At 37.3% G+C, this 27,892-nt stretch overlaps 1 protein-coding gene across 5 annotated transcripts in view; it reads right to left on the bottom strand.

The window, feature by feature from the left end:
• The window catches only part of LOC105838625 (fibrillin-2), a 43,955-nt gene that overhangs the window by 13,619 nt on the left and 2,444 nt on the right, over positions 1-27,892 (bottom strand). For all 5 annotated transcript variants that reach the window (XM_036286560.1, XM_036286561.1, XM_036286562.1 and 2 more), the window contains 31 exons: positions 26,718-27,029; positions 17,432-17,514; positions 16,315-16,422; positions 16,015-16,185; positions 15,793-15,895; positions 15,522-15,706; positions 14,878-15,126; positions 14,503-14,658; positions 13,833-14,117; positions 13,525-13,647; positions 12,471-12,719; positions 12,095-12,214; positions 9,488-9,703; positions 9,084-9,283; positions 8,746-8,926; positions 8,359-8,661; positions 7,385-7,726; positions 6,922-7,047; positions 6,467-6,800; positions 5,951-6,117; positions 5,549-5,877; positions 4,799-5,225; positions 4,132-4,485; positions 3,837-3,950; positions 3,466-3,624; positions 3,171-3,385; positions 2,619-2,976; positions 2,377-2,522; positions 1,710-1,818; positions 1,349-1,627; positions 116-541 (listed from right to left, as the gene is read on the bottom strand). In XM_036286560.1, the coding sequence (XP_036142453.1) occupies positions 116-541; positions 1,349-1,627; positions 1,710-1,818; positions 2,377-2,522; positions 2,619-2,976; positions 3,171-3,385; positions 3,466-3,624; positions 3,837-3,950; positions 4,132-4,485; positions 4,799-5,225; positions 5,549-5,877; positions 5,951-6,117; positions 6,467-6,800; positions 6,922-7,047; positions 7,385-7,726; positions 8,359-8,661; positions 8,746-8,926; positions 9,084-9,283; positions 9,488-9,703; positions 12,095-12,214; positions 12,471-12,719; positions 13,525-13,647; positions 13,833-14,117; positions 14,503-14,658; positions 14,878-15,126; positions 15,522-15,706; positions 15,793-15,895; positions 16,015-16,185; positions 16,315-16,422; positions 17,432-17,514; positions 26,718-26,860 (6,760 nt within the window). In that variant the 5' untranslated portion in view covers positions 26,861-27,029. The remainder of the gene's footprint in view (positions 1-115; positions 542-1,348; positions 1,628-1,709; positions 1,819-2,376; positions 2,523-2,618; positions 2,977-3,170; positions 3,386-3,465; positions 3,625-3,836; positions 3,951-4,131; positions 4,486-4,798; positions 5,226-5,548; positions 5,878-5,950; positions 6,118-6,466; positions 6,801-6,921; positions 7,048-7,384; positions 7,727-8,358; positions 8,662-8,745; positions 8,927-9,083; positions 9,284-9,487; positions 9,704-12,094; positions 12,215-12,470; positions 12,720-13,524; positions 13,648-13,832; positions 14,118-14,502; positions 14,659-14,877; positions 15,127-15,521; positions 15,707-15,792; positions 15,896-16,014; positions 16,186-16,314; positions 16,423-17,431; positions 17,515-26,717; positions 27,030-27,892) is intronic.

Raw genomic sequence — 27,892 nt, 5'->3', positions numbered from 1 at the left:
AAATGTGATATATGTATCGAAGTTACCTATTACGCGTGGGATGCATTTCTGCTGTATTTTGTTCTATGAAATATAAAAAATTTAGTCCAATGTCAGAATAATGATTTTTAATTACCTACGCAATGACGGCCGTCAGGTGCCAGAGTGTATCCATAAGGACAGATACATCGGAAGGAGCCCGGCGCGTTGTGGCATCGAAAGGCGCACTGATTGCCCATTTCTAGACACTCATTTACATCCTCGCACACCTGATGAGCTCCCGGTGCGTATCCTTCATTGCAAGAACACTCAAAACCACCGTCGATGTTGCGGCAAGTACCATTTCCACAGATATTCTGCACAGTCAGACACTCGTTGTTGTCCACACATCGCCTTCCGGTTTCATCCAACACATATCCGGTTGGGCACTCGCATCGAAATGAGCCATCCGTATTGATACACTCACCGCCAGAACAAGCATCCGGCATAAACAAACACTCGTTCAGATCGATTCCGGTATCATCCCGGCCCGGTCCTTCTGGACACATCCTTTTGAATTCCTCTAAATAAATATAATTGTTAATTAATTAATATTAATTTAGCTCTTTGATGTCGTTGTGTTAATTAGGACGTCAAAATATGACGAACAGATAGAATTCTAGATTAATTGAAGAAATGTTACAGCTATAATTATTACGGTTTCGAGGTTTCTATAAATATTAAAAAAATAAATAAATATAATGATTTATTGAAATTTGCTCTACTCTATAGCTAGACCACTAAAGTTAGTAAAAAAATAAGAATTAATGGAAATAGGCTGAGCATAATAAACTATTATTAATAAAAAATACTTTGCAAAAATTGGTTTTGCAACACATTGTTAAAAATTAATTATAATAAAAAATTATGCCAATTGATTCTAAAAAAGATTTTGCATTAGATGGAAACAACAATTTTATTAAAACTAAATATAGATTAAAAATTTGTTAATTTATCAATTTTTTAGATCGTCAACACAATTATGTAAAATGTACTGGTTGCTAAAATGTTAAAAGCATTTAATTTTACAGCATGTTTATGTGTCCATAATTATTTTAATAGTTCAAAATTATTTTTAAATCTATGTATCTATATTTAACTAAATTTTTTCATATTTCAGTAAAAGTATTCTTTCCGTATGCACAAATCGAGAATTACTACTGGCCATGCTAATTTACGACATTGATGACGCGATGCGTCCAAAAATTATTACCAATAACATTTAATCAATATCTGATTTGTTTCTTTTCCCTGAGCAATACAGCAATTATCTCACGAAGAAGAAAAAATCAATTCTTAATTTTTTAATTTTTGGAGTAATATGTCTTACCACTGTTTTCGGGCGGACATTGCTCGCAATAACGGCCCCAAGCCTTGCCCATCGTACAGCAGCAATGCTTCTTGGTCATTCCACCCTCTCGTGGAAGGGTACATTGGCCTCGTCTATAATTATCATAGCATTGTTCCTCCCTTACATCGATGCACTTCATCGAGTTTGGTCTCTCGCTCAATCGATATCCGACTGGGCACTCGCAAATCACTCCACCCTCTGTATTAATGCATTGTCCGTTTTCGCAAATGCCTCTTGTCTCCACGCACTCGTCTACGTCTGTACGAATGTAAATCACATTTAGAAAGTATCCAAGATCGCAAACGAACACTAAAAAATTTAATATAAATTCTTTACAGACCAACGCATTTCTTTCTCGAATGATCCAGTTCGTATCCCAGCGGACAGGTACATATGTAAGAGCCCATTAAATTTTGACATTTCCCTGGAGGTGGACACAATCCCGGTATCTGCAAAATATTAAGTTTTAAAAGGAAACCTAACTTAATTTAACCATCAATATGTATCATATTAAAATTAATAAATTATAAAATATTATAATATTAATAAATATTATATTAAACAATGCATTTGTGCAAAAAAAAACAAGACAAAAATGTTGACCAAATTTTTAGGCAATCTTCAAAGTAATGCAACTTTGAAGACACAACTTTTACTTTTTTCAATGAAAAAACATGTTTGGTTTTCATGCGATACAAAAAGGTCACTTAACAAATCAAATTTTTGCCTAGGGATTCTTAAAGTAGAGTCTTTGCCCCTCAATTTAAAAAAAAGTTCATGTAATTTGAATGATTTTTCGCAAAGTTGTATCACTTTGAAGATTGCCTAAAAATTCAGTCAAAATTTTTGTCTTGTTTTTTTTTTGCCCCAGTGTATTATAATATTAATAAACGTTATATTAATAAATCTATAGCCTATTTAAATTAGAGTTATTAATATAAATTATGTCAGGTCTATTGACTGTTTTCTTTGGAAATTTTGGGGAAGTATTTTCTGTCAAGACGCACCTCAAAACACTCATCGATGTCGCGACAGTGCTGGCCGTCTTGCGCCAACACATAACCGTCCGCACATTCGCAAACGAAGCCGCCGATCGTGTTCCGACATCGGCCATTGCGGCATAAAAACGGCATGATTCGACATTCGTTAATATCTAAAATCAATTTGTTAAAAAATCGAGACGGACAACAAATATTTTATTAATGGAAAATTGTAAAGAGAGAGTATCTTCAGATGTATTCAGGCTTACCCGCACAGTCGTTATTCGGACTGAGCTTGAATCCTTGGTAGCATTGGCACTTGTAGGCACCCAAGGTGTTGATGCAAGTCCCATTGTTACATATATTTGGATTGCGCTGGCATTCGTCAATGTCAACGCAGTTGTCCCTGTCGCGTGTCAACGAAAATCCAGAATGACAGATGCACTGGAAGCCACCTTGCAAGTTACTGCACGCGCCGTTACTGCAAATGCCTGGTCGCTCGTAACATTCGTCGATGTCAATGCAATCGTGTTGGCTGGGTCCGAGTTTGTAACCAGCCGGACACACGCACTCGAAATAGCCCTGCTGGTTGATACACTGAGCGTTCCCGCTGCAGGGATTCGGTATCTGAAAACAGTGAGAACAACGTTTGTTATGAAGCAGCCGTTTATCCATTATATTGATTATATCAAAGTCAAATTTTGATTAATTTTAATATTAATCAAAGAATATATAATTTATAGTTTAAATTCTCTCTAAAATAGATTTTATTTTATGGAGTTTATCAGTTTGGTTTCTTAAATTAAGAGAACGAATCGCACCTGTAGACACTCGTTCTCGTCAATGCACTGATGTGAGTCCTGATCGTAAATGTAGCCGCGATTGCATTGACATTCGAAGCTGCCAGGTGTATTCATGCAACGGCCGTGAGTGCACATTGTTGGCATAAGAGCGCATTCGTCGATCTCCTCGGAATGATTTGTGATTGGATTCATGATCTGGCCTGGAACCAGTCCGCAAAGAATCTCGTGTTCACCTGTAAATAGTGAGTAATCTATTAATTCTATTCGACATGTAACAATTTCGAATTTTTTTGCTGTTCACACGAATACTTACGGGTCCTTTCACCAGGACATTTCTCACAAAGGCTGCCCCATGCGGCTCCCATGGAGCAGCAGCACAGCATCTTTGTCTGTGGTTGCACCATGGGATTAAGGCACTGTCCGGAATCGTAAGTAAGGTAGCAGAATTCCTTCCTCATGTCTACGCACTCCTCTAATAGAACGCACAACATATACTTTACAATTTTTTAATTAATTTTCATGTAAATTTTTATATTAAAATTTAATTTGTTATCACAATCCTTGACAATACTGTATATTATTTTAACAGTTATATTACATTTAATAAGAACAATGAAATAATTATAAGTGATAAACTGTATAAATATAAAATAGGTTTTTCTTAAATATTTGACATATACTGACTTCCTCCAGGCATTGCCATGTATCCTTCGGGACATTCGCAATGGTATTTCCCTTGATCGTTGATGCAGTATCCTACGCCGCATATTCGTGGATGCAGCGCGCACTCGTTTATGTCTGTAATAATTTTTTAAAAACATTACTTGAATATTCTGCTACTTTAACATTTGCACAGCTCAGAGAACTTATCTGCTTGGTTTATCTATTTGAGGATATTAACACTTATTTAACGTTAAACTTAAAAAATATAAATAAATACATAAAGTATAGAATTTTTCAAATAATGTATTTTTATTACCAATGCAACTAGTCTTAGAATCGTCCAGGATGAAGCCTTCGTTGCAGGAGCACATGAAACTACCGAATGTGTTGGTACAGTGACCATTCTGGCAGATATTCTCGTGCTCTTCACACTCGTTGATGTCTTCCAGAATGACGGTCACGCGATTCGGCCTGTATCCTGGCCCGCTAGGGCACAGTTGTTCGTACTCTTTCGAACCGACCTGTGGGCACTCCTCACAACGATTGCCCCAGGCGGTGCCAATGCTGCAGCAACACGTTGCCTTCGTCACTGATGATGATACCTCGAAGATGCATTGGGGTCGTCCGGTACTGTGCTCGTAACCAGTAAAACAAAGCGATTCCCGTCTGTCTATGTGACCAACGTGAAATCAAGATAATAAACATTTTGGAACGTGAAGAGTGTGAGGACCATAAGCTTAAAATGAGAGCCATAGCACATAATATAGTGTAATATCTTGTGTTTTAAGTAAACTATGTAAGTAAAGATTACGTTAAAGTTTGTGCGTTTATTTCACTTTATAGTAAACCTTATATAACATAAGCAACGAACTTGACATAGAATTGGCGTAAAAACAAAAACTTGGTGTAGAATTTACGTCGACTTACTTCAAGACTCTATAATTATGTTGCAGATCTAACATTTGAATGAATAGAAAACCTACCAACGCAAGCATTCCCAGCTTCTACCAGTTCGTGATGCGGTGGACATCTGCAGATGTATTTGCCCTGCGTGTTGATGCAGGTGCCGTATTGGCAGGACTGTGGGCTTTCGCACTCATCTACGTCGGTACAGTTGCCGCCGGAACCATCGAGCTTGTAACCCTCATTGCACTCGCAGCGGAACATGCCGAAAATATTCTCGCAGCGACCAAAGACGCAAAGATTGCTGAACATGTCACACTCATTGATGTCCATGCATGCCTGTTCATTACGCTCATCTGGATGCATGAAACCCATTTCACACTCGCAACGATAAGCACCTGGGTAGTTCAGGCAATGCCCATTCTCGCAGAGCGTGTTGTCCTCTGTGCATTCGTCAATGTCCTTGCAACTATAACCGTCGCCTCGAAAGCCAGCATCACATACGCACTACAAAATCAGTTTTAGTGAAACAAATTAACAAAAGATGATGATATGTTGACTATATGTTGATCATATATTGACGAATAAGTTTTAAATGTATAAAATAACTTATAAAAGTAGGTTTACTTCTTATAAGTTAAGATATAATAGTTATAGATGGAAAGAAAGAAACAAAGTTAAGTTTACAATTATTGAAAAAAAAAGAATAACTCTAATTATAACTTTGTTAGGAGCAATGAGTGTACATGTCGATACTTTTAGATTTGTAAAAACTATAATTACAGCGAGCAATCAGAAATTGACAAAATTATCAGGAATTGAATAGATACCTTAAAAGAACCTTCGGTATTGATACAATGTGCGTTGGAGTCGCAGCCGCCATTGTTCGTGGAGCATTCGTTGATATCCCAGCACTCGATCCCATTCCCGGTGAAACCCTCGTGACAAGTGCACACGTACGAGCCTTGGGTGTTCTGGCACTCGGCAAACTCGCTGCAGGAATAAGCGTTCAGCCGGCACTCGTCATCGTCGGAACACGATGGTCCCTCCGCTGGTTTCACCGAGTATCCTTCCTCGCAACGACAGTTAAAGGAGCCGATCGTGTTGTAGCATTCGCCAAATCCGCATATTCGCGGCTGTGTCGTACACTCGTCAACATCTGATGAAATAATGACACGTAGACGACAAAGCAAATAACGTTAGTTAATTATAAACTAATAATAAAAGTTTACCTATGCAGGATATGCCATCCCTTCCAGGTAATAAGCCGTTCGTGCAGTTGCATAAGTAGCCGCCCAATCTATTCTGGCATTTCCCTCCGTTGCAGATTCGAGGATTCTCCTTGCATTCATCAACGTCCGCGCAAGTTCGGCCATCCAAGTTCAAAGCGTAGCCAGTACTATCTCACAAATAATAAATCATTATACGGAGAAAGATTGCTAATACTGGCATAGGCTTCTTAAGTTTCAACACTCTTTCAAAAATTAAATATTGCACTGTTAATATTGATAAGAACATGATCTATTTAAATAATTTAAAAAATCCATTATTCATACATTTGTGGCTTTTTGTCTATGAAACTAACGATTTCTTCAAAAACAAATAAAATTTGCATGATTTTTTTTGAAAGTTGCATAGTTTAAAAAATTGTAGACATAATATATTAGTAAGTATTTTAGATTTAAATATTTTCAGATAATTATTTAAAAAAACTTTATCTATCAAAGAAAAAGATAATAAATCTTTACCGGCATGTACAAGAGAAGCTGCCCGGCGTATTCAAGCAAATATCCTCGCAACCACCGTTACCAATCGCACATTCGTTGATGTCCTCACAATGTGATCTAAGGCCCGTTTGCTGATAGCCATCGTCACATATACATTGATAGGTGCCCATCATATTTTCACATACGCCATTCGAGCATATACCGCTAGTTCTCGAGCATTCGTCTATATCTTTGCAAGATTGCTTGTCGGGCCCCAGCTCGTGTCCCGGAGGACACTGACAATTGAAGCTCCCTTCGGTGTTAATACAAGTGCCACCGCGACACAATCCTGGCGTCTCTTCGCACTCGTTTATGTCTAGGATGTTTCGGATTACATATCAAAATTATCTTTAAATTAAAAAGATTTACTGAATACTTTTAAATTAAATTTAATTAAATAAAAATTTGACATTTTAATTAAATTTTTTATACTTTACCCATGCAAATCTTCATGATGTCACTGCTACGATAGCCAGGATTGCAATCGCATTGAAAATTACCGGGCGTGTTCCTACAGGTGCCATTGCCGCACACCCCACGCATGATCTCGCACTCGTCAATGTCTAAAAAATTGAAGTCAATTAATTAATTGATTATTTTAGAATATGTTACCGAATTTTGATGAAAAAGTTAATACCAAATTGGTTGAATAATTTATAATTAAAGAGACGTCACGTCATTCTAAAATGTCTTACAAAATCTTTATTGTTTAATTCTTTATATCATATAAATTATTGTTAGTATATCTTTTTAAGGACAGTTAAGCTAAGAAGAAATCAGTAGAAGATTTATCTCAATAAACTTTTTAGTAAATAGACTTTTTCTAGAGCTCAAAATTCTAGAGAAAATTATTGTTTGAGATTCTTTCGAATTCTAAGTTTCCCCAGAGACACTACCTACCATTGCACTTAATACCGTGCTCGTCGAGCGCGAAACCTTGATTGCACTTGCAACTGTAGCTGCCAATTGTGTTCTTGCATCTACCGTTCAAGCACATTCCTGGGAACTCAACGCACTCGTTGATATCCTGACGTTCAGTGAAGCCGTCCCCACGTGGGCACAACTCTGCATGGACCTGTGTACCTATTTTGGGGCACAGCTCGCATTTATCGTTGCCCCAGGCGCGGCCTACGGAACAGCAGCAGAGACTCTTGGAAAAGTGGCCCTCTATGGGACTGGTGCATTGGCCATGACGATAGTCCAAGAAGCATGTTTCTTGCCTGGTGTCGATGCAAGTAGTGTCTGCAATCAAGATACTGAGATGTATGGATGGTGTTTCAAGATAGGTCCATCTACAAATAATTAAAAATGTTTGAGGTGAAATACTCTTCAATTTTTATAAGAAATTTAAAATAATTTAGGGTAAAGGCACGCAATATGGAACAATATGCAATGTAGAACATGTGATATCTCGAGAGAAATAGTGATATTTATCGATAACTATATAAATTACTCTGTAAACTAAAGATAATTATATTGTATTTTGAGAAATAATCAAGAATTCGCTGAAAAAACATATATTTTTCAAGATTAAGATTAAGAAAATTGCCATTAATTTATTTTGTATCAGTATTAGAAAAGAACCTATGCTTTTAACTGAGCCTTTGCAAAACACGATAAATAGAAATTTGCGGTTCTAAACAGAAGCTATAAGTTAAATAACATCATAAGAGGTCTATGAACGTTCAAAATATCAAAATAAGTATAAGAGATTTAATTGAGGTCGAAAGTAAGACCTAAAATTTCGACTCAGGGTAATAAAGTACAATAATATTTTTAGAAGTCCTTCTTATCCCACGAGTTCTGATTTTGCGAATAAACATGAGAAAATTATTTCCCTGGATGTCTACGCTAATTCAATATTATTAGCTTACGCGTCGTATCCAAAGTGAGACCAGGGGGACACTCGCAACGATATGAGCCGTCTGTGTTGACACAAGTGCCTCCCTTACAGATTCCGCTATTGAGCTCGCATTCATTGATGTCCGCGCAGCCTTTGCCGTCCACCTTCGCGTAACCTTTCGAGCACTCGCAGAAGGAATGGTCACAAATCTCGCAAGGGCTGCCCCAGGCTACTCCGACTGAGCAGCAACACTCCGAGCGCAGGGTCAGCTTTGGCAGGTTGTACTCGCAGCGACCGTCTATCATCTTAGTCCAGCAGGAACCCCTTCGATTGTCTGCAACCGATGAACCAAGACACTGTCTATATTAATTTCGTTTACAGTAAGTGTCGTCTCATTGCAATTTGTAATCATTCGTACCCATGCAAATGTGACCGGTGTTGTCGAGAATGTAGCCAGGGGAACACTCGCACTCGTAGGCTCCCGGAGTATTGATGCAAACACCGTTGAAGCACACGTCTGGTCCCAACTCCTCGCATTCGTCCACGTCCTCGCACATTTGATTCTGTGTGTTATATCTCATGCCCGTCGGGCAAATGCACTGCGAGTAAAATGACGCTGTCGATAGTTTGTGACATTTATGTTCCAAAAAAAAAATTATAATTAGAAATGCAAAACAATACGGAGTCGATTAAACTTATTTTCTGAGAGGCTTAAATAACAAATTTTCATCCTTTCTAAATAAATAATTTGATTACCTGAAAACTACCGGGTGTATTTCGACACTGTCCGCCGCTGCACAAGGAGTGCTCTAATTCACACTCATTGATGTCGGTGCATATCTTCCCCGTTGCATCCACTTCATACCCGTTGTCGCAGATACATCGGTATGTTCCCATGAGGTTCTCACATCCGCCATTGACGCAGATGTTAGGATTCTGAGCACATTCGTTGATGTCTATAATCATATATTAATGATTTACTTATAACTAAAAATTGTAGTGTAAATTTTAAGTCATTAATACTAAAAAATTTTGTACTTTTTTTATATTTTAGAATTATGAAAATTGTTACAACATTAGCGTTTTGTAGGAATTTATTTTCTTGCAAATTTTTTGAGAATGTTAAAATATTTAAGAATAAAATGTCTGTTAAAACTCACCGTCACCATTATAAGTCATTCCGGCACCATGTGGACACAAAGCTTCGAATTCCGAGGTGTCCGGAAGTGGGCAAGGTTGGCAGGTACTACCCCAGCCCAATGGTTGACCCAGGATCACCGTGCAACAGCAACAACTGGATTTTGTCACGGCCGTGGACGTCGGGTTGGAGCATTGACCATCTCTGTACTGCGAATAGCACAGATCTCTTCTCGTATCTAACCAACGCAGAGTCATTCAATAGAAATGTAATTTTTCGTTAAACAAATATTGAATCATTTAATTAAATTAGTTGTGTAAAAACAGAACAATTATTTATAAGCGTAGTTTTGTCATTTTTTAATAAAATTAATATCCATATCTTGCTTTAGAAAACATTTAATGCAAAATTTTAATTACAAAGTTAATTGCAAAGTTATCTAAAAAAAGTTTTTTTGGAGAAATAATATCCAGAACAAATTTCAGACACTGATCAGGAAAAAAATAATTGTAGTAACCATATATAATATCATTATAATTTATAATCATTTTTGGATTCAATTATATTTTTATAGTTATTCAATAATATAGCTTATAGTTTGTTGGAACTATATTAATGTTCTTATAATCATAATATTGGTTTAGCAACTTATGGTTGCCACAACTAAAATGGAAAGAGATTCGCAAAATAAGTGGACTTTTTGCTCGTTTTTCGGCCCTCGCTTTTGGAATCAATTTTTATGTCAAATGATAGCTTATGATGAGACGTTATTTAAAAAAAAAGGTTTACGATGAGCATACGTCTGGTTTATTTTTAACCTATGTATACGTATACATTTTCTTAATGGAAGGTTCCTCACTCACTCGCTCACTCCTCGCTCACTCCTCGCTCACTCCTCGCTCACTCACTCGCTCACTCCTCGTTCACTCCTCGCTCCCTCCTCGCTCACTCCTCGCTTACTCTTCGCTCACTCCTCGCTTACTCCTCGCTCACTCCTCGCTCACTCACTCGCTCACTCCTCGCTCCCTCCTCGCTCCCTCCTCGCTCCCTCGTCGCTCTCTCCTCGCTTCCTCCTCGCTCCTTCCTCGCTCACTCACTCGTTCACTCCTCGTTCACTCCTCTCTCACTCCTCGCTCCCTCCTCGCTCACTCCTCGCTCACTCCTCGCTCCCTCCTCGCTCACTTACTCGCTCTCTCCTCGTTCCCTCCTCGCTCACTCCTCGCTCACTCCTCGCTCCTTCCTCGCTCCCTCCTCGCTCACTCCTCGCTCACACCTCGCTCACTCCTCGCTCACTCCTCGCTCACTCCTCGCTAACTCCTCGCTCACTCCTCGCTCCCTCCTCGCTCACTTACTCGCTCTCTCCTCGTTCCCTCCTCGCTCACTCCTCGCTCACTCCTCGCTCCTTCCTCGCTCCCTCCTCGCTCACTCCTCGCTCACACCTCGCTCACTCCTCGCTCACTCCTCGCTCACTCCTCGCTAACTCCTCGCTCCCTCCTCGCTCACTCCTCGCTCACTCCTCGCTCCCTCCTCGCTCCCTCGTCGCTCTCTCCTGGTTTGCTCCTCGCTCCCTCCTTGCTCACTCCTCGCTCCCTCTTCGCTCCCTCCTTGCTCACTCCTCGCTCACTCCTCACTCACTCCTCGCTCCTTCCTCGCTCTCTCCTCGCTCACTCCTCACTCACTCCTCGCTCACACCTTGCTCACTCCTCGCTCACTTCTCGCTCACTCCTCGCTCACTCCTCGCTCACTCTTCGCTCCCTCCTCGCTCACTCCTCGCTCACTCCTCGCTTACTCCTCGCTCACTCCTTGCTTACTCCTCGCTCACTCCTCGCTCCTTCCTCGCTCCCTCCTCGCTCACTCCTCGCTCACTCCTCGCTCACTCCTCGCTCACTCCTCGCTCACTCCTCGCTCATTCTTCGCTCCCTCCTCGCTCACTCCTCGCTCACTTCTCGCTTACTCCTCGCTCACTCCTTGCTTACTCCTCGCTCACTCCTCGCTCCTTCCTCGCTCCCTCCTCGCTCACTCCTCGCTCACTCCTCGCTCACTCCTCGCTCACTCCTCGCTCACTCCTCGCTCCCTCCTCGCTCACTCCTCGCTCACTCCTCGCTTACTCCTCGCTCACTCCTCGCTTACTCCTCGCTCACTCCTCGCTTACTCCTTGCTCACTCCTCGCTTCTTCCTCGCTCCCTCCTTGCTCACTCCTCGCTCACTCACTCGCTCTCTCCTCGCTCTCTCCTCGCTCCCTCCTTGCTCACTCCTCTCTCACTCCTCGCTCACTCCTCGCTCCCTCCTCGCTCACTCACTCGCTCACTCCTCGCTCCCTCCTCGCTTCGCGCGCGCTACTTAACTTTTTATTTTTTACTTTTTAAAAATAAATTACAACAATAAATGTATAGATAATATTTATACAAATTTGACAGCTGTCAAAATTGCAATGACAGCTACTCTTGCAACATGAAATATGCGCAGCGAGAGAACCAATCGGCATCGCGGAAAAGCGACAACAATAAACTTCGAGAAATGCGAGCAATCGACTTTACATGCCTTTTTTTGGATAGGAATAGGAGACTTTACATGCCTTTTTTAGATAGGATAGGATAGGATATGTCAAGAGACACATATAACTACAAACCTAAACAGGATCTTCCGTCAGGACCCAGATTGAATCCCGGATGGCACTCACATCGAAAACTGCCAGGTGTATTAATGCAACGTCCATTTTGGCAAGGCGAATTGACACATTCGTCGATATCTTACCGGACAAATAAGAATTTATTATTAATAATAATAATGTGTATTTTTCTCATTATATAAGTGTATTTTTGTAATTTAATTTGGCTTTTGAATGAAGCTTGAAGAAAGTCAATCAATTTATTATTGCTAAAAAATCTTGCAAAATTTAAATGTTTTATTAAAATTAAATTACTAAAACGTGAAAATCTTGCAGCATAATAATAATCTAGGATTTGTTATTTTAAAAACTGTCAGTAGTTCAATAAGATAAATACCGATGCAATGGCTTAAGTCGGGACCGATCCTGAAGCCGGAGTCGCATACACACTTGAAGGAGCCCTCCATGTTAACACACTTGCCATTCTCGCACATTCCGCTGGTGGCGCATTCGTCCATGTCCACGCAGAATGTATTGTCTCTTGAAGGAGTAAAGCCTGATTGACAGATACAGTGATAGGACCCTGGCGTGTTCTCGCAGCGGCCGTTCAAACAGATCCGCGGATTTTCTACACATTCGTTGATATCTAAAGAAAAAGGTTTAGATGAATTGTCGCGTAACTATTTCTCGCGTGTCTTTGCTGGCAAGGTTTTTACTTTGCGCTAGAAGACAATCATAAAGATCAAGGACCTATCATCATCACCGATTAGCTTGATCGGCTTATTAAATTTAAGAATAATCAATGCTAACTTAAAATAAATCATAAACGTAAAATTATATTATTTTGTTTTCTTTGTCTATTTCGTTCAAATTATAATTTATTTATATGAAATATAATACTTTAAATAAATATAACTAGTTTTTGAAATAATATAATTAATTTTCTTGAAATAATAGTTTTAAGTTTTGCAGTTAATAATTTATAAATTTAGTGTCAATTAAATTAAATCGTGAGATCAACTTTTATGTGAAAAATTTTTCAACTAGATAGAAATAGATCAAAAACTTCGCCTACGGTTGAAATTACTATTCATTAAAGTTGAAGCATCATATCGTTCCTTCTCTAATTATCTTGTGTATATTTTTTTGGACCACGGATATTTCTATTCGAATTGGGGCTTCTTTTTGTATCTTCATAAAGACATTTTTTTTTAATTTTAACACATAGTATTGAAAATCTATTGACAGTATATGGATCAGTACTACTATTTAATACCAATTCACATATTAGGCTAATGTCTTAATTATTTTAATGGTCTTCAGTAGAGGATCAATACTGAAATATAAAATTTATTTTTTGGTACAGAATTGGTAGTATTTAATATTAGTGTAATATACACTATTCCCAATTGGAATATTTATTGCATGTTATTCTTCTTCGTGTTCTTCACCTATGCAAGTATTCCTTGTCGGCGACAGCGTGTAACCATCATTGCATTTGCACTTGAAGGAGCCGTTCATGTTGATGCAATGTCCGTTGGTGCACATGCCTGTGTCCTGGCATTCGTCATGATCTAGAAAAAACATTTTTCTACATCAATTCTCGTAATATTTATACTAATTATCTTATTATTACTAAACTTTTTTTACTAATACAACTGCTGTTGTTATTGCAATTACAATCATTACTCGTCGTTGCTTTATTATTAATAGTATCATTAATACTTTGTCATAAAAGGACCAAAATGATGATTTTTACCGGTGCAGTATCTGCCCTCGCCGGAGACGACGAAGCCGGGTGGACAGTCGCAGGCAAAGCTGCCGGGATAGTTGCGACAGATTCCGCCTTGGCAATAATCCAATTGGCACTCGTCTACATCTTCACACCTACCGCCGGGTTTCCTCGTGAAACCCGGATAACACTCGCATTCGTAACCCTCCTTGGTATCGATGCATTTCCCATCGCCGCAGATGTCCGGTCGCAGCGCGCACTCGTTCACCACGGTGATCGACTGGAGTTGCGAGCAAAGCCTGTTGTAATCGTCTACAATTGAGTAATAACGTGGATCCTGTAGAATTATCAGTCGTCGAATTGTCACCGCTCGCTTTTATATAAGCGATTTTTTTTTTTCGAAGTGAATCACGCGGCTCTATCTGTCTTTGGTTTTGCTTCGCGCGTCGATTCCGGTTCAGAGATTTTTCTGCGTACTCGCACAGAGCTATTCGTGCTCGAACAAATCGAGAACAAGTCGTCTTCAAAATTCCGTGAATCAGCAAATATAATCGATTTTAATTTAATGTTAAATTAATCTAAAATCTCGTGAAAATACCATTAAAAATTATGAAAATGTATTTATATTTAATAATTTCAAAAATTGTGAATAGGATATAGTATTTCGAGAAATTTTCTTCTCTGAAAATGCACATACCACTTCCAGGATTGGGACAGATAAAGCATTCATCGCCCCATCCTCGACCCATGTTCTTACCGCAACAGCAATCTTTTTTACTCAATCGCATCGCAAGCCGATTCTTGCACTGTCCGTTACGGTTGACCGCAGTGTAACACAGTCCCTGTCTACCATCTAAAGACAATAATTTGCCATCAGTTATGAAATCAAGAATTAATAAGAAGGCGTGTAAGAAAATTAAAGACAGGAATTTTGTAAAAGAAAAATAAAACTATTTTCAAACAACGTATAACTTTGGCGTTTTTTATTATTATTATTATTCTATAATTTAATAAAATTTTTATTTTAACATGTAATCGTGATATTCAATTCTTGTGATCAAAATATAATTACCGATGCAGAATTTGCGATCCTGGCTTTGTATGAATCCCGGATTGCAGTGGCAATAATAACCGCCAATCGTGTTTATGCATCGGCCGTCCGCGCAAATGCCTTCCTCTTGGCACTCGTCCTTGTCCTTACACTCGTTAGTCTCGGGATCCCGGGCTTGTCCTTCGGGACACTCACAGATAAACGAGCCGGGTGTGTTCAGACACTTTCCACCCTGGCAAAGCCCGGGAATCGCTTCGCACTCGTTGATATCTAAAAACATCGTAAGAGTTTTTTTATTATTATATTTATTTTTATAGATATAATTAAATAAAAAGTGTTACTTAAGCCAACAAATGGGCAAATAGTTGAGTGTAAATTATAAAAATATTTTTTTGAATATTTTATAATATTAAGTAAACAACATTGATAAATAACATTTTTCAAGTCTAGTTCTTAAATACAATTTACGATTTAATACATAATAAATTTTATAATTTATAATTTAATGTGTGTAATTGATATACAATCAAAGAAATAATTTATTATTACGTCTAGTTATTGTAATAATTAAAACTTTCAAGTTAAATTAAATGTTTTGTTAATTATTTAATACTTGAAGGTAATATGCCAAAAGTTATAAATTAATTAAAAGTCAAGTGACATACCAACACATTGGCCTTGATTGGTCTTTAAGTGACCTAACTCACAATCCAATCTGACGGGACACCTCTCACAGGGGTGGCCCCAGCCTTTCCCCACGGTGGCGCAGCACAACTGTCGCGTACAAACCACCCCCTGAAGGCTCGCCAAGCATTGGCCGTTTTTTACTTTGGTAAAACAGGGCCCGGTCCTGAAATATACATCATGAAAGTAAGAGCCAGACACAATAAGCGAAATAAGGAACACCAGACATGATGGAGATGTTCGTTATCTTACCTGTAATCGGTTTCGCAACGTCTTCCGGTGTAACCGTAGATGCAGGCGCAACGATCTGGGCCAATGCATCTTCCTTGATTTAAGCAGGGCTCACGACAAATTGCTAATTAAAAATAATGTTCTATTAATTATTTTTACGATAATGAGAATTTACAAAATGTTTTCTACATACATAATTGTCCAAAGATTAATTTTAGTTTATGCAATGCTAATTTCACTTACGTTCATTGCAGAATTCTCCTTGGTATCCGCTGCGACATTGGCATCGACCATCGACGCAATTCCCGTTTATGCAATGAACTCTACATCTGCCGGTCTCGCCACGATCACCGCCGCGATCGCCATCGCGATCGCCACCGCGATCGCCACCGTTTCCGTTCTCGTGGGTGATAACTATTAATGTAACATTAATTTATTGAAGTAAGACATAACATTTAGCAAACATTATTTTAAAAATTGTTGAAGAATGATTAATAATTTTATGAAACGGGTACTCTGGAGAACATACGGTACATGTCTCACCTTTGCTTTGACCGTTGCCACAGGAGGAAGCGACAACGCCGCCCTCACATAAACATATATTGGGCCTTATGCATCTTCCAAGAGAACCGCAGCGTCTTGCGCAAATTGCTAAAAACAATATTTAAAGACTAAGTTGAATTTAAACTCGGTTACAATAGTGGTTTTTTGTTGAAATTACTTTGATGTTATTATTTTCTTTCTTTTTTTTGATAGAAGAAACTTATTAATATAAATAAAAAATATTGAAACACGCAAAATTGAAACTGTTTATAACATCTTTTTTATATAAACAAAAATTAGTATACGCCACTTTTATTTTGCTTCTTTATTGAAAGTTATTTACTTTAATGTGGGTTTCTAATTAATTAATTAATTTTAATTGCGCAAGATGATACCAAAACAATATCAATGAGACATTATAAATTAATAATTATTCTGTCAATAACATTGTCAGACATCCAGAAGTTGTGACGAAATGCAAATCACGAGCGAAGTGCGGCCACATTATCGGACAATGAGATCGACAGGAAGCGCATAACAGGTCATTAAACCAATTTGATTCGAGGCGACCGTTCGTGTCGCATAAATACCCATTTGTCCGTTACGTAATTGCATTGATCATTATCATTCCCGGGCAGTGTCGGTAATGATAGGTGGTTCCTCTTGCCCGATATTAATAATCGCTTTCCATTCCACGAATATCTCGCGAGAGATCCGATTGCATTAGTATCTTAAGGATATGAATTATTATGTCCTCTAAGATTATTGTCAAAAATATGGCTTTATTACTATTTTCGGTGCTCTATTATGCATTTCATAATTTTTTAATTAGAAGAATAATTTTATGATGTTAAAAGTAATTAATTTTAATTTACCATAAAATTTGAGGAAAAATAAAACAATCGTAATGTAGCGTTTTAAATTTAACTGCTAAGCAAAAACTTTCAGCATTTTTATTAAATTTATTTGGAACTTTAATTTACCTTATATGTCCTTTTTTACGATTGTATTGCTGTCTTGATTACTCTCAAAGAAAGAATTATATAATGTATGATTTATGTGAAAAGTTTATTAAAATAAAGTCTTTGAATAAAATTTAATCGGTGCTTTTACTTACGAATGACGCATAGGCCGGTTTCTAGTTTCTTCGACCATCCTGGACAACAATAATTTTTATGCCTCGATCTGCACACGTTTGGCCTAAAAACATTTAAAAAATATCTATTTTGTTACATGTATCAAAAGTGGTCCTTTTCGTGGCTCTCTACTGATTGCAAAGTCGCCAATCACTTTTTCACATTTTCCCCTTTATTTTGACACCCGCATCGTACCAGATATGTCATCTCGCGACACGCATACCGCAACTCTCGACGCTCCGTCGCTTTCGTAAAATTTAAGGATGAAATTAAACTATATATACTTCGAATATGTATAATACAAATATTAAAACATTGAATGTTTGTACGTATTTATATTATAAATAATTGTATAATCAAATTTATAATTATTTAGTACCTAAAAGTACATTGCATAATTATCTCATTGCAAGAAGTCTGTTGTCTTATAAATAATATCTTCTCTATAGCTTTTTTTCAAAATTTATGAATTTTCTCGAATTGTTAGCAGTTTCTTCATCAATTTCCGGAGTTATGGAAGCAAGGGGTAACCATGAGTCATGGGTCGTTCTTTGTGGCGCCAGTTTGAAGAGGTCGCAGGCGGAAACGCGGCATTTCCGCGGCATCGTGGCACGCGCAAGAAGAGAAGAGCGAAAAAGAAAGAGAAAAAGAAAAAGAGGGAGAGAGAGAGAGAAGAATGGAAAGAGAGTAAAGTGCCACCTCGGAACAAGGCGGCCATTCACATCTGGCGCCTTGTAATTAACGTCAGCTGCTATGGACCACGACCGTCTTAAACGCCGCCACTTAGGCCTCTCGACGCCGTAATCGCAAACGCTAGAACACGCCGGCTTTCTCCACGTCACGCTTTTTATCGCGCGGCGATAACACGATTGTTATCTAACACGTTTCTAAGGCCGTGATTCGGAGGGCTTTGAACCCCGAGATCCGTCAATTTGACAAGAGAGAATTTCCTTCGGGATCCCACAGCTCCTAGATCCGCACCGCCGGGATATTTTGAGGTACTTGAACGGTACGCTCGTACGGAGATAAAGTCCAGAGATTGCACGATTTTAAGATCCCTCGTACGAGATGGCGCTGCAACGACCGGCCGGCGTTTCCCTCGCGTGCCCCTCGCGCATTAGCGGGACCCGGCGGCGGCAACTGGTCCCGCGCGTTTCTCGTTTCGCCGGCGCGAGGGAGATTAATGCACTCGCGTGTCCGGCATCTCTCGCGCTCTTCCTTTTCGCATAATGTATCTCCTCCGACTCCTGACTTCCTGACGTACGCGTTACACGCCTGGCGCGCATCATCATCACCGCAGGCGGGGGCATTACAGCCGGGCGTTTATAAGGCGATATTAAATGCGTGTGCACGGCGCGCGCGATGAAGCAATCTTTGCTCAAACGGTGGCCCGCTAACTGCTCGGGATGTATGCATATACCTGACGGATGTTTACACGCGATTACGTCGGCGAACGATCTTGCGCACTCGCGACTTACAAAAAAGAAGGGGTGCCATTTGGGTAATTTGATGTCATAAAGCGCTCAACTCAAACTTGTTTAAAGGTGAATTTTTCTCACCCTGTGCGCTTGAGTCCTCTCTTTGTATTTCACTCTTATTATCGTTTCCTCGATGATGATGAAATCCCGTTAAAACGCCGGTTGTCATTATGGCGAAAATGTTCGAAATCGGCCAGATGACTAAACTTTGATACGCGTCGTTAATTGGAAAATTATAGCCAGGCCCGCGTTCGAGTGGTAATAATAATAATAACGATAATTGGGGATGGAATTACGAGGACGCAGTCGATCATCACCTCGCAGCCGAAAGCTTTAATCCAATCTGCATGCAAATGGGTGCTGCTTGGGAGATTGGTCCACCGTTGAACTCTTGTATCACGATGTCCGATCGCGCCGATCAACACGTGGCGTGCCGTTAACCGTGTCGGCAGGGTGTAATTTTAACACCCGCCTGTAATGATAGCGTATCCTAACGAGCCCTGAAATCAATGCGCAATGTGTTCATCGGCCGATATCTTTATTTGAAGATCTTTCCGCGTTTATTTCTCTGGGGGAGCGGGAGGGGGAAACACAAGTCCCATTTCCTTTACAGCTTCTATAAAAGCTTTATAATTTTAAATATTTTTATTTAATCGGGTCTTTTTAATTTTTATCTGAGTTTGTTTATTTATTATAGTATGCGGACATTCATTTGTTAAATTTAAATTTTATCGTTTTTATTTATTGTAATTTGTCTAAATTCCATGTCAAGTTTCAATACTGAAGAAGACTACATTAAAGATTAAAACACGTTTGTATATTTTTAGTTCAGTTACTAGTGTAGTTTAATATAATAATAAAATTTTATTTATTTATTTCATTATAGATTTATATCCTATTAGTATATACAATAAAACAAAGTTTTATACAGATATTAATCTTATTTATATCATTAATTACATTAATTAATAATATAAAATTGATTATACCTTTCTATTAGTTGGGTCATTAAAATATTTATATTATTAATACTTTTTATATGATAAAATAATTAATTTTTATTAATAGTGGTTGTTAATAAAACCATGTAAATGACCAGGCATTAGAATAACATAGACTTAATTAATGCCCATGGTTAACTGTTTGTGCGAGAATGTCCAATTGGAAAACTACAATATCTTCGAAGCTATTGCTAGCGCGAATTGCGGGTTATTAAGATTAAGGCGATCAGAAGCGGTTGTTTTTCCATCGCGATTAGGGGCAGACAAACAATAGTGCGAGAGATTGCCATCGCAAAAAGCACGTCTGGGACAATTGTTTGCGGTCTTCTTAAACGAGCGCCGTGTCACAAGTGCAATTGATCGCGACACGTAGTATTGCGACACGACAGTGCAATTACGTCGCGTCCGCTGGAAGACATCGAGCATCGATATCTCGAGCCTCTAAACTCGTCTCAGCTATTGAACACTTTTCTCTCGAGTTTCTAAAACTTTTAAGTTAACACCACGAAAGCTACTTTGGAATATTTCCGCGTCGCAAAGCTTCGCCTACGGTGTCACAATCCTGGCGCGTTGGCTCACATAATCATTTGTCTCTTCACGTCGGAAATTATTGCGCTACGATCGCGCGGACAGTAACAATCTTAAATTACGCTATAAATCAAAATTAGTCGACGTAATGAGTGATGTACGAAGAAAAAACAGCCTGACGTGTTTCTTATCCTTACGCAGTGCGAGTCGGTTAGTTTTAACAACCTTCGCTGCTGACAGCTTCATTACTTAGACATCGCTTCCTGGACATTCGTAACAAAATTTTCTCGAGGATCAATCCTCTCAGGTATTGAAATACAAGTTTTATTTTCGAATAAAACTCAAAATGATGAATACAATATAAATATAGTATAAAAATGTAAAGAATAAGTCTCGAAACTACAAAAACTCTGAGTTGATCTTCGTCCATTAGGTCCATGGCACACGAGAAAACGTAAAGCAGCAAACAGTAAGGAAATCAATAGTTTGATGGATTCGCTACTGCTTACGTTATTGTCTTGAGTCCTCTTGATCGTCGTTGGTTGATTAATCTTTCATTTACGTAATGTTTTTTAAATCTTCTTTTCATGAAATGGTTAATATTTGTTAAACGATTATGGTGCCTTGTCGCGGAGTTGCGCTAAAGATTGCGATAGCAAACTCTAAATGCTAACCCCTACGTCTCTATACGGAGTTGCCTCTTCACTTCCTGCCGCCGGCGTAATACTCCGCTTAAATCAGTCTAAGTAGCTCGGACTAACCGTGGATAATTTTAAGTGGTGATCCCGTTAGATCTTAAAATCGACCCTGTATCCTATTTTTCACATTGCCCCATTAAACCCGAGAGCGGCTGTCCGTCCCTCTATATCGCAGCCCGAGGTAAATGGCATGCGACGTGTCGTAATCCCTTTATCTACGGACTTCGGTCTCGAACGCCCGCGTACCTAGGAACTTCGCACTTCGCGCTACGCTGCATGTAAAATTGAGCGACGCTTTAAAAAAAAAGAAAAAAAAAAGGAAGGTAAGGGAGGAAGGGAAGAGAAATAGATGGAGGCTTCAGATTCGCTATGGTAATGTTCCCTCCGATAGCGTTTGTACCATTATTGTAATGCCCGGCGATATTTCTCCGTCGGCTGCGCGCCAGTGCGTTCATCCCAGGTGAGGGATCTTTCCTCCTCGCGGATTACATGCGGTCGATCATTCCCGCGCGCGGCTCCCTCGAGTGTTATCGGTGACGATCGGGGACGATGACGACGAGCGGCGCGCGAGGGCATCATTCATCATTCGGCGAAATGATGAATCGCCAGCACAATACGCTCATAGACGGCACCGGATGACGGTGAACGGGTCATCTCTCGCGGCGCCGCCGATAGAAACGCGACGATGCCGCGGAATATCAACTTCGTATTCCGAGGGCGGCCCGCGCCCGTTCGTCCGCATTCCATCTTCGCGCTGTTTAATTAATTAACGTGGAGACGCGGCGTTTATCAGATCAGATAATGCAGCTGCTGTAACCCTCACGGAAGAGACGGAAGTGCCTGCTGTGTCAATAAAAGCTTACGCGCACACTCGAGCTGTGCCTTGCAGTTTTATCGGACATTGGATTGTCTAATTCAATTTTGCTTCTCATCATCGCCTTCCACGCGAGATGGACTTGTTTTCGAAGTACAATAATTTAAGAGGGTCCTGAAGCAAATCATAGCTCTTTTGTTAGAAGATATTTTTGCAAAATGCAAAAATAAAGAGAGCAAAAGGCAATTTTATGTAATACAAAAATTTTTTTAAGTATATGTAACAGATAAAAATTTTTTTCCTTGTTAACATAAATTTTTGTACTTTGCTCTTTTCATTTTTATGTGTACTTTAATTGTACAAAAGAATTTGAAATAATTTGGCTGCAAAATATAATTGAAAGTTATTTGGATTAAAAAATTATAGGTTTTTTAGATTTTTTTCAAATAAGTTTCCAACGACAAAAGTTTTAGTCGTAAATATCATCTAAAAGTAGCTACAAAAAACGAATAATTTGATAAACTGATGTAGCACAATAATCGTATTTCTTACAGCATTTTTAGGTTTTAGGTAATAACTTTAAACACAAGTGATTCTGAATAAACTTTCTTGCACAAATATTTATTAGAATTTTATCAATATATGCAAGTTATATTTATTAATACATGTATGTTGTCAGCTGTATTTAAGTTACAAGAGTAGTGGGAATTTAAATTAAAAAGTATTAATAAAACATATCTCTTTTAATTTCCAAACAAATTAAACCGCGACTGAACGTTCCGACAAAGGGAACATACACGACCGGAAGGGTTAAAGGAGTGCTTCACTAATGTAGATGTATTAATGTTCTGTAATTGTTCTGTCAAAGACAATTAAAAGCATTGTTTAGGTAGCGTTACTTAATCGGCGACATTTAAGAACATTATTAATATCATAACGTCAATTAACTATAATTCTGTATCGCCAACTTATCGTTGACATCCGCTCGAATTTGATTCGAAATAGGAGAGTAGTCGAAATATAAGCTTAAGCTGTAATATAGTTTTAACTACAGGGAAAAAGATTACTAAAATAGCATTATTTTTTACATAAAAGCTTATAATTTGGAAATAATATATACTATTTTTACATTTTTTATGTCATATTAAAGTATAACTTTTTTTTTCTTATATAATTTTTTTATAATTTCTTGTATTATTATAACTTTTTAATAAGAAGGCTCAAGTAATTTAAAATAATTTAACAAATCTGCAAATGTAATTTACAAAACTGACCTCTATTTCTTAAATCGTACCATTATCGAAACCGCAATAGTTTTCTCTGCATTAATTCATTTACTTTTGCTACAATAATACATTCACTTTTTGATAATGTCGTAAAACTGTATTTTTTAAATAAGGTATTTTTTTTACTTTATTCAGTTTTATTTTATAGTCTCTAGACATTTTGGGAACAGTAATCATAGATTTTTAATATTAAAAGTGTATATATCACTTTTTGTATTCTTTTTTAGGTATTTTCTGTCCACTGTCAAAAAACTATTATATTTATATCACTTTAGTCAAAATTGCGATCTAAACTTTGTAATGCGATACTTGGAAAGAAATTTGGAAAACTTATCTGATCTATAAAACAAAAATAAAAAGATTTTAATTTAGTTAATTTAGTCTAATGAATAGAGTATATATATCATGTTTATTAAATTGTTAAATTATTGAAATTTAAGGCATTTATCTTACTTTTCCTGCCATTTAATTGCAAGTGTGTTTAAAAATAGTTACAGTATCACAATTTTTTAAATAAGCTGGGCCAAATTTTTCAAATGTAATGAATCATCATGGTAGTACTATATAGTTCCCAAATAATACTATAGAAACGAACAAATATAACAATGGAATTTTTAGGTGACGCCATAATAAATGTAATATAACAAAATTTTGACTTTAAATGCTTGAAATCAGCTGCAAAGAAAATAATGAATAACTTAGCAATGACTTAAATGATCACATTTTGTAGCAGTTTTAGTAAATAATTTGTAAACAACATAAGTAAGTTTCAAATATAAATAAATTTTTGCACGATTACTTCTGTTAAAAGTTAAGTAATATATATTTCTTAAATTTGCTTGCATGACTTAATTTGCAACGCTAATTTTTATATTCTTAATGTTTTGAGATACAATGTGTGCATGCACATCCTTAAACTTTTGTTATACCAGCGAGAAGGTGCAAGTACCAAAATGGAACGATGTTTGTCGTGCCTCAACGAACACGCGAAGGATTGTAAAACGCGTAATCAGCGAACTACAGATAACGGATGCCCTACAATCGTTGAACTTTGTCATTTATCATTTGTATTCCTCTAAATGTAAAGATAATGTAGCGAGCTTATTCTTATTTTGACTCTCCGCTAGCGAGATTATAATTTCAAAAGTCTATGTCACACGACAAAACAAGTGCAAATTAATTCATCAATGTAACGCTCTTATGTAGGAAAGATTGCAATCGAATAATGAATAATTCGAGCGAAGTGAATAATTTATATAACCCGTTGCTGGTGTGTCGTAAGCGGATTAATTTCTGTCCAAGCTTTGACGGGATGCAATTAGTACCCATTCAGCTACGGTATATTAAAACGATGAAATTAGTAATGGAAATTAGTGTTGAAACCAGTGAAATTATCCCATGAAACGAGATCGGCAGATGTATTCCCACGCGGATTAGAATTGTAACGATTTGCGCAATTATTATTATATGCAGGCATGCAATCTCCTCTTTTAACACGCGCTGCTATCAGATTAGCGCGAAATATATGTGTACATATAAATAAATTGCGAGTTTTGATAGCCTCTAATTTTTTAATAGAACTTTAATATTTTAAATGTCATTCCGTAAGGTATTTCAACGTAGAAATTACAAGGGATTTCCGGACGAAACCGGACGGATAAATCGCGCTTTGGCACGCACGGCGGGGAAAAATGTTTCCGCCGTCGCGCGCATATCATTGTCAATTGGCCGCGATAGACATGTGCGCGCGGTTTTAATCTCGTTTATCATCCCATCTGCTTTCCGCGCGGCCGCGAAAACATCATCGCGGCGAAGCAAGCCGGAGGCGCGCAAGCCGCGAAAATAGCGCAAGTGCAAGACTTTATCGGCGCGGCTTGACACTAGCTGCGAAAAATCGGCGCTGCTTAAGCGCGGAATTGAGCGCGCTGTGTGTAACGTAATACTCCGATAACCTAATTAGGTGTTATCGCGTCATTTAACTTACTAGGACGATGGTCGCGCGAGGGAATCATCGGGATCATTCTCGAGAGATCCGCGCTGTTAGCGAAATAAGTACCGGCTTGTTACGAGAGGCTCAGACGGGACGATTTAATCTTTTTAAGTGACCGGCCGTGGATCGTCAAGGACGCCGCAGTATGTAACATTCCATCATTCTTTTATAGTCATTATTGCCTCGATAAATCGTTTTATCTTTGAATGTTGTCCATTTTTTCCAATTCGTAATTTCTTGACGTTATTTTGATTATGATGCGCGCAGAAAGATTTTATGCCATATAGTAAGAAAAACGATTACTCAATATACTTCTTTTCTCTTAAGTTACATTTTTAACAAAAAGTACTTTATTGATATAGTTCTATAATAAAACTTATCATAAATTTTATAAAAATTTACTATTATGTACTCAAAAGAAGAATTTTGTGATAATAGAAGAGCATTGATTGTTTATGAAAACACAATGCTTACTATTTAAAGATAAGCCTTACTTGGTCTTAGTGCTGATATATCTTTGTGTTATGTTATGTACATACATTTTCAAGTTTATCAAACTGCAAGCGAAATGAATTTTTCAACCTTAAAATACAGTTCCAAGTTAGAGGGAAATAGTAATATCAAATTACTCTCTCTCTCTCTCTCTCTCTCTCTCTCTCTCTCTCTCTCTCTCTCAAGTCTGCCCTTTATGAAAATTATAATCTCCATTTGACACGCATGCTCCATGATGTTGACGATTATTTTAGCAAAGGTGCTTTTGTATGACGGTTTGTCTTTCAAGAGAGAGCGATTAATTAAAAATCTGATATATTCTGATTTTGATCTGAATTTTTGGCACAAGAAGCAGATGTGCAACTCTTCACTAAAAAAAATATGCTAGATTCAAATAAATAATTATTTGAATAGTATTAATACAACATTTTATAAAGAATAAATGTTTTTTAAACAAATAACATTTTCTACATTATATAAAATATTACTTATTTAAAATAATTATTATTTATTTTTTATAAAACTTTTTATTGGTATTTAAATAACTATTTATTCAAATTTAATATACTTTTTTCAGTGTTGCGATACGATTACTATGCGTATTTTATAATATAATATTAAATTGATAATCATTTCAATATTAATAATGCAAACAAGCAACTATACATATATGTATGTATAGTATAGTTTATTAATATCATTATATGCATTAAACATTTATTAGGTTTTGAAATATTTTTTTAATAAATTTGATGCTTATAATAAATTTATAGATTTATGAATTTATGAAATACTTGAAACAAATATCATTTATTTAAACATAGTATATATTTTTTGTGTGTATATACACAGAGGATGCGTTTTTTTTAAATAGAAAGCGTTTTCTTAAATATTTCTTTAGAATCTGTAATTGGAATCAAAAACATAAAAATTTCTCTGTTAGGGTTTCACTTGCGATCATTTGTATTGTGAACACTTACCCGAGAGGTGCCACAGATTGCAGAGTGTTGTCCAGATCTTGAGTCGGACTCAGAGTTGTGTAACGTTGCCCTGTCGCTGTTCCGTCCTGGACGAACTGAGATGCCAGGACGATCCAGGTTGTCAGCAACAGCAGTGCGAACATTCTCGCGTAAGAAACTCGCAGCTTCCTACTTCTGATCCGATTCTTTTTATCAACACTATCCTGAATTATCTTTTTAACTCGCGGTTTCGTTGATACTTGCGTATCTAATACACATGATCCTTGGTTGATCTCGAAGAATTTTCCCAAGTCGTCGCGATCATTCCCTCGCCTACGAAGGCAATTTAGAGTTTTTGTATAAGGCCCTATTTCGCACATGATTATTTAATGCAGACATGTTTTTTATATCATAGATAAATTTAAATTGTACGGGAATTTAAAGCGTTACAGATATATCACTTACATTTTGTGCCAAGTAAATTTCTGGCTCTGTGTGTGTGTGTGTGTGTGTGTGTGTGTGTGTGTGTGTGTGGAGAACAATAGTTGAAATAAAAAATAATAATAGAAATATTTATTTCAAGGATATATCTTAAAAAAAATACTATTTGAAATACATTTTGTGTGAGTATATATAATAAATATAATAAATATTGAAAAGAAAATAGTATTTAAAGTTTGTATATACATTTATTTGAAATAAGATATTATTTCTTTATTTTATTTTATATTACGTTATAAATAAATAAGTTTTTTGTTTTCCATTACTTATTTATTATCTTTTATTTTCTAGAGCATAAAATAGAAAATGATTAATCTGTTATTTACAGCTGCACTGTTAAATTAGCGTAATAAATTAAAATGAGGAAATACTTATCTAATTTATTGCATAGTTCAGTAGTGCAGTTATAAAAAACAGATCAAATAATACTGCAATAAAAACAGTATCTATTTTATAAATACTGACATATAAATTTAATTAATTTTTCTTACCAAATTGCTAAGTAAACAGTGACAAGTAAATTTAGTTTAAAATATATTATTGAATTAAATTATATTAACAGGATATTTGTAAAGTCTGTCCTTACACTCTTTACTTAGAAATGATTCAAAATTATGAAAAATGAAATAAGTGTTTGATCATTTCGAAGGACTACATTTTCAACTCTTTTTAAAAGAGTAAAGAATAAATGAACA

This window comes from Monomorium pharaonis, chromosome 5 (assembly GCF_013373865.1).
Source record: "Monomorium pharaonis isolate MP-MQ-018 chromosome 5, ASM1337386v2, whole genome shotgun sequence".
Classification (NCBI taxonomy): Eukaryota; Metazoa; Arthropoda; class Insecta; order Hymenoptera; family Formicidae; genus Monomorium; species Monomorium pharaonis.
This window is presented reverse-complemented; position numbering and strand designations above follow the sequence as displayed.